The 10,914-nt window shown below is 39.4% G+C and overlaps 1 protein-coding gene across 4 annotated transcripts in view; it reads right to left on the bottom strand.

Annotated features, from left to right (window-relative positions):
• Positions 1-1,408: 1,408 nt before the first annotated feature.
• The window catches only part of KIDINS220 (kinase D interacting substrate 220), a 91,022-nt gene continuing 81,516 nt past the window's right edge, over positions 1,409-10,914 (bottom strand). For all 4 annotated transcript variants that reach the window (XM_081254291.1, XM_081254293.1, XM_081254292.1 and 1 more), the window contains 3 exons: positions 9,158-9,256; positions 7,379-7,609; positions 1,409-4,466 (listed from right to left, as the gene is read on the bottom strand). In XM_081254291.1, coding sequence (XP_081110417.1) covers positions 3,204-4,466; positions 7,379-7,609; positions 9,158-9,256 — 1,593 coding nt within the window. In that variant the 3' untranslated portion in view covers positions 1,409-3,203. The remainder of the gene's footprint in view (positions 4,467-7,378; positions 7,610-9,157; positions 9,257-10,914) is intronic.

Here is a 10,914-nt window from a genome sequence, read left to right as displayed (position 1 = left end):
AAAGGCTCCCGGGCTGTCCGGCTGTTTCTTCCCTTCTGCCACGTGCCAGCACGGTTCCAGAAGGGCAGGTGGCGAAGGAGCCTAGAGGTTCAGTGTCAAGTGTTTGTCAAAGAAGTTAATTTCATTGCTCCTTCCCTTTTACCTGCTTCCTCCCTCAATGTCACTCGTCCGTAGAGGGCACAGTGCCCTCTGGTTCTCTTTTCCTGATAGTTACGCTGATTTACTCAAGGGTTAGCCAGGAATTCAGGGATTTTTAAGCTCTAAATAGGCTGAGAATTCCTGGTACAGCCAAAATCTATGTAGTTTTAAAACCTTTTAAATTTAGTATTTTAGCCAGAAGGATAAAGGATGTAACTTCATTCGAAAGTATTTTCTAATGGTTAGTATTTGTAAGAAAAAAAATCATGATTACAAGTATATTTCACTCAGAACTATAACATGCAAGTGATCCAAAGAGTCCTCAATTTAAGATTAAGAATTTTATCAAGTAAGTTTCTAAAATTATTTGGCTAGGCAGTTAAAATTATTCTGACTGCTATAGAAAACTCAAATAAATAAAAATATAAGACAAAAACAAGTTTTCCTGTTAATATTGAAAATGTTGGTTATTATGAATTTTACATTCCTCCAAATTTGAGAGCTGATCCTTAAACGCTCAGCATCCTGAAAGTTATATCAACTGAGAGAGAGCAACAGCTTCTTTTCTAGTCTCTCCTACTGAAAGGCTGTCCTCCTAGGTACCACTCCACACGTCCACGGTGAATGGATCTGGCTTAACGTTATGGTACATGAACAGAACTATCAGTGGCTTAAAGTAAAGGCAAAACAGTTTATAAAACATGGCAAGACTCTGAGGCAGAATCTAAGGGACTAGCAAATTTAAGCACCACTTCTCTTTTCTATCATTTGTCACCCAGCTTAAAACAGAGTTTTGCATATGTGAGGGTTAGGCTGAGCTATGGATTATAAATAGATACAGATACACATGCACATAGACACACAGAATCAAAGGGATGATGGTGTGACTCAATAACCCATCTGGTTTGTCAATTTCTAAAACACTATGAAAAAGCAAACTTTTCCAGAATGTTCATACAACAATTAAATTGATACCCTCCCAGGATCTGGAAAACCTACTTCTTGTAGTTACAGAAATGCACGGTACAGAGCTGTGACGTGGGCACTAATGCTTCACAAAGGCACCATTCAGGCCCTGAGCCACGCTCTCCCGGAAAGACTAGAGACAGCAGCTCAGAACACTCCTGCCAGCTGCACGACTGCTACCTGCATCTGAACATCTTTAATGAACTTTAGACCTCTGACAAAACAAACACACAAATTACTTTTTTATTTTTAATTGAACTGTGAATCATCGCCACTACAGTGAATAAAAATTCATGACTCAGAATAGCATGCAACTTTTTTTTATTGTTTTCTAAATCTATCTGTACACTTAATACTCTGGTATTAACTTTACAAACAGAATAAAGAATACACTACAGTGATATTAAGCTGCACCTACTCACCTGAAAAGGAACAAAGTATCGCCCCCGAAATAATTACTAATTACACAATACTGCAGACTAATAAACACTGTAAGTACTAAAATGTTAACATTTCAACATACAATGTCAACAACATCCTGCCTTCTTTTTTAACTGGTTAAAACATTTGTTCAGGTCATGCAAAATAAACACTTTATGAAAATGTTAGATTACACTCAAACATCAAGGCAATGAAACCCAAAAGAGCAACTTTTTAATGCAACGACTGGTCAAGTAGATAAACTATTCAGCATATTAAAAATCCAGTAAGTGAAAAACATCAAAAATGTAAACACTAAATTTAGGGAACTGCTCCTCTATGATCTCACCACCTACAATTTTATCTGTGACTGAAGATATACTACCAAAATTGTTCTACATAAGTAAGCTATGTTAAAATGACCCAAAAAATGTCAATGCATGATGCCAGGGTAAATTTCTAGTCCACACAATACTTAAATGTGATCATTCTCTTAACTCTGCTAACAGTAAATGAAAAGTCACACCCAGATTTATCTTCTTTTTACTCTTCTTTGTTACATGTCTTTAAACTTTTGTCTACAAGTATTCCTTATGATCCTCCCCAAAAATTAACATGCTGATTTGGGAACAGATGAAGCAGATAAGCCCTGCCCTGGTATAGAAGGCAATGATTTCATTTTCCCTAACTGAATATTTCCTTGTCACTTGTCAGCGGTCACTGACCTTGCTGCTGTAGTTATGTCCTCAGTCTCCCATTCCATAAAGATTTTTAGTGCCTATTATTATCCACATCTCCCTGATTCTCCCAGAGAAAGAATTCATTTTTTTCCTCTTATCGCTCGGCTCACTAAGGAAAGCTGAGCACACAATTTAAAGGAGCTACAGAGTAGACCCGGGCGGGTTCTCGGGCAGGTGGATGGTGCTTGAAGCCAGGTCTGGGACCTGGAGAGAAGAGCATCCAGGTCATAGGAAGGTGATCGGCCCCTCTCCACGGGCCACTCTCCTAGCAGCTCACAATGACCCAGTTACTGGGGCTTTACTTTGGGCACTGTTGACTCACATTCTTACCAATTTTTAAAGCCCTCTTTATATTTTCTACTTAAAATTTAAAAACTCTTTGATAAGCAATTTGTCTATTATACAGAACACCGGTTTGCAACTTACAGAGCATTAACCTTTAGTCTCTAGGCTATTCCATAAGCTGTAAGTTCTTATGTTTCACCCCTTAAGAGCAAAATGTGCTTCTGGTTCATTTAACATGTCTTCCCTCAAATATTTAATGAATGAATGTTCTACGAAAGGGGTCTCTAGCTTTTAATTTTTGTTGGCGAATTAAGCCCTTTATATTTAATAAACTATTTCTGACCTATCTTTATACTCAGATCTTGTCTTGCAGTTATATGCCAACAAAAGGTGCAATAACAATATTGGGTTTTTAAGCTTCTAAGTACAAAGACAACGGGGGCTGGCAGATGAAGCAGGCTATCTTATACTTCCCTCTGTTGTATAGTGTATGTCTCTTTTACCAAAGACCTTCTCATCCATTAATTATTTGAGTGAAATGTACAGGTGAAGTGCGTGGATGGATTCACCATAAAACTCAGGTCAGTCTTGTCACAGGGATTATAGTAACACTATTCTACTTTTGCTTGTTTTTCTTAAAGTTGCTTGTTTTTCTTAAAGAATGCTTTCTCTTTCTTCTCCAAAGCCTGCACTATCAGAAGAGGCTACTGCGTGCAGCTCTGAAGAATCTTTTGAGAGCCTCATATAACTTGAACGCTGACTTCTCTTATGCGTCATGCTTTTTAGATTTTCATTCTGAATGGCAGTTGAGTGGGAACTGGAACCAGACCTCAAAATGACTTGGGGCGTCTCCCTAAGCCCCTCCATTTCATCAGAATTCTGGTTGGCTCTATTAGCTGGAGCACTGTTGTTGTTCAGAGTCACAGTGCTGGGTGTGCGATTCAGATTGTAGGCTTTGTGGCACGCTGGCCAGTTTTCTTCAGGGCTGCTGGCTATCAAGCTGCATTCGGAAGGGCTTTTCTTGTCTTCTGAACAAATGGACATCCGAGCTACAAGCGGGTCTTGCAGGCCACTCAGGCTATGTGGTATTCCCCGTTTTCCACTGTGGCTGTCATCTTCGAGCTCTATGAGATTTGCCTTTTCAAGCTGGGAGTCGTCAGCTGCTTCGTTGTGAAGGGAGTGATTGGGAGAGCTCTCACTGGATCTCACTCCCGAGTCAGATGAGTCCTTTTTGTCAAGGAGGGCGTCTGATAAATACTCTTTTGCCTTAATGAAGGTTCTAATAGGCTCCGCACTGTGTTCTGGAGACTTCAACACTCTCTCTACTTTCCCTTCAGCTTTTTTGTCTCTGTCTTCTTTGAGCAGTGGAGTATTGTCTGATTCTTCTGTCCCAGACTCATCTTCATCACTTGGAAGTTTCTGATAGCGCAGCCCACCTCCCTTCAGCTTCAAATCTGTCTGGAAGAGACCTGACCTTTCTGAGGACTTCTTGCTTGGGAGAAGCTTGCTGCCTGCCTGATCAGATTTTTCATCTTCTTCAGTGATAGGATCCAGGGGTGAGGCATCGTTAGTGGAAACTCCTGATGAGGAATAATCTATAACATCGCCCCTCTTCATTAAAAATGACTTCCTTCCATCATCTGGCTTTGGTTCACTATCCCTCCCTTTCTCCGGTTCTAGATTAGAGTGAATGGAGCCCCCGGATGAACTCTGACCCATATAATATGTGCTGTGTGGGGAAGACCTGCCACTCATTGTTGTGGAACCCGCGCCCCCTTCTAACTGAGACATCTGGGCAATATATTCTCGATAGGCATCTCTATACTCAGCCTGCACCTTATCAGTAAGCTTTGAAATTTCAATACTGGAATCCTGGGAAGTGAGACTCGATAGACTTGGGGTTCTGCGAGTTTGTGACTGTGAAGAAAAAAAAATAATAATAATTTAAGAATTCAAATAAACCCAAAAAAAGGCACAATAAATATCAGCTTAGGAAATTATATATATATATATATATATATATATATATAAATATATAAATATATATATATATGGACAATAAGAATTTTTAAAGTCCTTAAAATACCAAATTCTTTTAGGAGAATTCTGCATAACACAGTTTAACAAAAGCTGTGAACTTATGAATAATTTGACTGTTATTAGAAAGCTTTATACAAATTGTAATAAAATTAGTTTATTGTTAATATTTAAAAGTATAATTTAAGGTTATATTAACAAATAACCTTAGGACTTGTTTTTATCATTTCAAACTTTTAAACTTATCTACGGCAAAAGTCACCTTCGTTGATAAAATATATAAGTTCCCCTTAGAAAAGAGAAAGAAGATGAGAGTTAAGATATATCTCAAAAACAAAATACTCAAGTCTTTAAATGTATGTTAAATAGAACCTTTCTCAACTTGCACGACATGAAGTTTCTGTCAAATTCCAATTCAGAGAAAAAAAATGTACTCAAAATGCAAAAAAAAAAAGAGAAAAAAACATTTTAAAAGGAAAAGTATAAAGTGCAATGGAGGGCTTCCCTGGTGGCGCAGTGGTTGAGAGTCCGCCTGCCGATGCAGGGGATACGGGTTCGTGCCCCGGTCCAGGAAGATCCCACATGCCGCGGAGTGGCTGGGCCCGTGAGCCATGGCCGCTGAGCCTGTGCGTCCGGAGCCTGTGCTCCGCAATGGGAGAGGTCACAACAGTGAGAGGTCCGCGTACCGCAAAAAAAAATAATAATAAAAATTAAAAAAATAAAGTGCAATGGAAAAGATAAAAAGATAAATACAGGATCCAAATGAACAAAAATGGAAGCCTTGAGAGTCAACATTCAGATCCAAGTAAACAGAAATAAAATATTTTTAAAAGTTTGATTTCCAATGAAGTTTTGGGACGAGAATTGCTTTAGACCCCAGAAAAGGTTAATAACATGAGGAATAAAAAGTAAAGATTAGGGCTTCCCTGGTGGCACAGTGGTTGAGAGTCCGCCTGCTGATGCAGGGGACACGGTTTTGTGCCAGGGTCCGGGAAGATCCCACATGCCACGGAGCGGCTGGGCCCGTGAGCCATGGCCGCTGAGCCTGCGCGTCCGGAGCCTGTGCTCCGCAACGGGAGAGGCCACAACAGTGAGAGGCCCGCATACCGCAAAAAAAAAAAAAAAAAGTAAAGATTAGGAAAAAGAGGAAGGAAATGGAAGAAAAAGAATCAAGGAAGTTTAAGAAAGGGCAAGAGCAAAGGTTGAAATGAAGCAGAAATAAGGCAGAGTCTTCCTGCCACCAGGAGAAAATGACCCAGTTCCCTGAGAAGGTTCCCTGAGACCCAGTTCAGGACAGTGCTGCCCTCACTCTCAAATGCAGTATGTGGACCCCTTCTCAGGGGATCCACGAGGTCTAAACTATTTTCCTAAGAATATGAAGATGACCTTTGCCTTTCCACTCACTCTCATTCTCACAATAGTGTACAGTGGAGTCTCCAGAGGTTGGTTCATGTGTGACCTCCCAGGAGATTCAATGTAGAAGCAGATATGGGAATCTAGCTGTCTTCTACAAAGCCAGGCATTAAAGAGATGTGTAACACAATATCATTTTCAGTAAATATGTTTTGTTTTGGAAAACAGTCATTTTTCATAAAAATATTATTTATGTTAACATATAGTTGGTTTAAGGTTCTCAGTTTTTACTTCTAACATAGTAAATACTGACAGATAAAACTTACATAAACGAAGGCTCTTTGGGGGTCTTCAATAATTTTTAAGAGTGTAAAAGGATTCTGAGATTTAAAAAAAGTTTGAGAACTCCTGCATTGATAGGAAGGTTGTGAGACTTTCCAGGTCACGGTGGTAAATACCAAGTATGGAAAAGCAGATGATGAGGATTTCTTAAGAAATGTTAAAAGGAATTCCAGGGAAAAGAAAGGAATTACTGTTGTTGAAACAGTGAGATAAAAGGGTCAAGTGTGGACTTATCGTAAAATAAGGAAATTTTTATCTTAGTTATTAACACACAATAAAATAGCTTCTCAACTTAAAGAATAAGATTGATAGTACGTAGAAAAAGATAATAACAACCAAAAAATATTTTTACTACCAAATCAAACACAACACCCTTCAAAATGGTAGACCTAACAGGTACTCCTTTCTCTAAATACGGCTCCCTTTCAGTAGAGAGCTCTTGGTAGCTACTTACTATTTTTCCTCCCTTGCTTGTCTTTTCTCTGTTCTGTACCCTGCTCTAGGTTTTTTCCTAGTTTATTTTTCTTCTTGTCCAGCCCTTACTCCTTCTCACGTTCTCTCACTTTTGTTTTTATTCCTGATCCTCGCCTCTCTTCCCTCTTCTAAGAACATCCAAAGAAAGAACTCAGCCGTATCTAACATCAGATAATAAAAAGAAAACGAATATCCACGAACAGTGTGCAACATACGTACTGAAAAACCAGGTTGTGGTGCTCAAAGGGATTACATGGCAGGTTATCCAATAAAGATGTGTTTTAGCCAATGATTACTGAATTTAACAAGGAAACAGCAAGTGAAAGATGAACTCAGCTAACCACCTAAGTAGGCCAGTTCCTGTTCACCCTCGACGCCATGACTCTATTTTACTATTTTCTCAATTCGTATCAATTTCTGAAATCACGTTATTTTCTTTTTGTTCTACTGTCCTCTCCAGAAGAACACAGCTCCTGGAGAACAGGGACTCCTCCCTCCATCCTCTTCATTCAGGGACTCATTAAAGATTTTCTGAATGACTATATAAATGCACCGACATAATCTCGGAGAACTAAACACCACCCTCTTCGTCAGTAATATGAAAAATGGCATTTAATAAATACCTGCCAACTTAGGTTACTGTGACGTGGAGCCCCTTCATCCAGGCCGAGTGTGTTCAGCTCTTCAAAGCTGAAGTTCAGCGTGTAGGGGGTCTGACTGGAGAGCTCGGTGTGAGGCAACTCGTGTGACGCGCGGTGCACAGATTCACCATGAGGAACTGAGCTGCTGTTTTCACTCAGTAAACGTGGGTCCTCAGGGACCACCTGGTTTTCTGCATTTCTCATTTCTAGTACCTTAAGAGAGAGAGAAAAAAAAAGTCATCAGTATCTGCACTGACAAATCACATTTTAGAAGCTTTAGAAATTATCTTAAAAATTAAACATGAAGTTACTCTAATGGAAATGAGAAAGCATACTTTCTGTAAGTAAATTTCAAATACATTTGTTCTTATCTGCTTTTCTATATTAATAATACAATTGACCCTTGAACAACACAGGTTTGAACTGCGCAGATCTGCTTCCACACAGATATTTTTCACTAGTGAAGACGGCAATATTTTCTACACGGTCCAGGGTAGGTTGAATCTGCAGATGCGGAGGAAACTTGGATACGGAGGGCTGACTCTGTTGTCAGTGGATTAATCTCCGAGTTGTTCAAGGATCATCTGTACTAAAAGAAGTACAGTTGGCCCTCAGAATCTAGTGGTTTAGCACCTGCAGAATCAACCAATCACAGATTGAAAATATTTGGAAAAAAAAATTCCAGAAAGTTCCAAAAATCAACACTTGAATTTGCCACACACTGGCAACTATTTACACAGCATTTACATTGTATGAGACATCATAAGTAATCTAGAGGTGATTTAAAGTATACAGGAGGATGTGTGTAATATGCAAATATTACTATGCCATTTTATATACAGGACTTAAGCATCTAAAGATTTTGGTACCCACAGGAGTCCTGGAACCACCCACCCACAGATACCAACAGATAACTGTAATGACAACAACCATCACATATATGTTATACTCTAATTTGACCACTGTGTTACTACTTTAATTTAAAATTTAACTTAAGAACAAGACAAAATGCAACTGGAGTGTGTCAAAGAGAACCAGAGCTGGAGAGTAGCTAAAGCAGTAAAAACAGATTTTAACCAGGAACTATCGCAATGGGGAAAAACGGACCTCAGGATAGAACTGGGCTCAGTTCCAAAAGCAGTGCAGACACGTGGGCATTTACAGCCCAGGAACGAGGCGGGGGGTGAGTGGGTGGAAAGTTGCTAAGAGGAAGCATCAGGGGTAAGGGGTGGGGGTGGGATTCTGGTTGAACTGACCTGACAGGATACCTTCTGGAGGCAGGCCTGGGGTCTAGGACCTCACGGGGAGCGGAGGAGGGGTGGAGGATGAGGAGTGTAATCGCATAGCGAGGGTGATCAGACACTGAGGGTGGGGTTCTTTCTCAACTGACTTAACAGGATTCTTCTTACAATGGGGCAATGCAGGCCCAATGAGGACAGACACCAAGGTCGAGGCCTACAGGCTCCGGGAAGCCTGACTGAGTGAGGCCAAGGAGAGTGTCCTGGTCAATGAAAGCGTGGAGGATTGGCAGGTGGCCTCTCTCCCAGATTTCCAAGTGAAATGCCCAAAAGGCAAATGTTGCTAAGTGCTGCTGTGTATATTCTACAAACAGGATATAAAAGAGTTGTACACATAATTGTGAAATGTAATTTTTACATGTTTTTTAAAAAATATAGGAAAATATCAGTTTAGACCAGTACTTACTGGCACTTGTTTTATAAAATGTTGTAAATAATTCTACAAATACTAAAAATATCTTACTGTGCTCCTAAAAAGATGCCAGTCTCCAAAATTCATATTCATTTCCTTCTTCAGTTCATCAATGTTACACTGAGCTAACACACGGCCATTTATGTTTGCCTGAATAAAAACAAACACAAATACAAAGATAAACAAAATGTGAGAGATTCTGAACTTCTAGTGATTAAAAAGTACATTTATATTAGAGACCAGAAAATATTGACCTAAAGAAGGTTATCACCCCATGTAATAATTAATAAACAAGTAGAATCTGAATAACATAAGCCACTCCATACTCTTCCAAGTGTCTTAGGCGCTCAAGTAAAATAAATAATTCTTCAGGGACCAACCCAAGAGCTAACCCTCCAACTATTTCCAAAACTACCTATTCTGCCATAAGCAATAACAAAACTGTTAGCTTTTTCCCTCTGATCATAAAACATGAACACGAAGGCAAGCTGCTGGGAGGGGACAAAGACATCTGTCAGCATGTTGGTCACTGATGAACTTCTAAATGAAGCGAAGCACTGACAAACTTGTTTATCAACTATACTAGATAACTTCAGCCACCAAGAATGTCCACCCACAAATCTCCCAGTCTATTAAATTCACAGAAAATGATCTTGTCACTCTTGGGTCTCTGTAATTCTAGTCCCTTCCAAGTAAGAAATGACAGAATTTTCTTTATTAATAACAGGTAGCTTACTTCTTTTACAAAAATACAAAACCTGACTTTATTAACTGTGGTAAAATTATGGAATACCTGGGTTTAAAACCAACAGAATGCTCAGTTTCCAAGTTAATTCTGAAGAACAGAATGTACAGGGCAAGCCTACGGCAGAGGTCCTGCTGTGGAAAGGCGAGGAGCTTAGCAGCACTTAAGAAACCAGTTGCTACGATGGGCTTCAAACAGCCAAGGCCTGAGAGTAAAGAGCTGAGTGGGGAGAGAACCACTGTCCTGCGGGAAACTAAATCCCCACAAAGGGTTCACGTGGAGACCTCCCTCTTCCCTGACGCTCGTCAAGCTGCCTTGAGGACAGTCAGGTTTGTACCTTGGAAAGGCAGTGCTCAACACTTTCGCATATGGGGATTAACACTAATCTATGAGAATCTAGATCTGTGAGAAAACTAACATTATCCGAACCTTTCTGACCAAACACAAGTTAAGATCAGTGAAATGGTATATGTGCTCATAATTCTTTTAAAACCTTATTAGATGCCAGGCTTTAAAGTATGTAAATATTACAGGCTTGTTGTTCATGTTCTCCTTCACTATATCTCTGATAGAAAAAGTATAACTTAGTGGAAGTATCTGTTAAAACGGGGACTGGGTTAGCCTTGTAGATGGGAAGCCTCCTCAAAATCCGAGGTTCGTGGTAGTTATTGGAATTGCAAGAAAAGATCTCGGAAGAAATAAACTTCCTCAAATGCATTAGCCTTGCAAACCCAAACCTCTGAGATATTATCAAACAGGACATGATCAGAAGTCCTCTAAGACATGAAAGTGAGAATTTGAGGAAAATGAAGTAAGTATGGTTTACTTGGATAATTATTAAGTCACAAATAGATATTATAATTAAAGAAAATGTAACATAAAAGGCCTTCAAATATTCTATGTTGCATATTGGAAATATAAGTTATTGTTAATCTTAATGTGAAATCCTTTAGAGCTTTGTACTTCTCATCAAAGCATTTTTGACTTATATTAGATTTTTTTTTTTTTTTTTGGCCATGCCACGTGGCTTGTGGGACATTAGTTCCCTGACCAGGGATAGAAC

The sequence above is a fragment of the Mesoplodon bidens genome (assembly GCF_964165515.1).
Source record: "Mesoplodon bidens genome assembly, chromosome: 14".
Taxonomy (NCBI): Eukaryota; Metazoa; Chordata; class Mammalia; order Artiodactyla; family Ziphiidae; genus Mesoplodon; species Mesoplodon bidens.
Note: the sequence above shows the minus strand (reverse complement) of the source record. Positions and strands in the feature narration are given on the sequence as shown.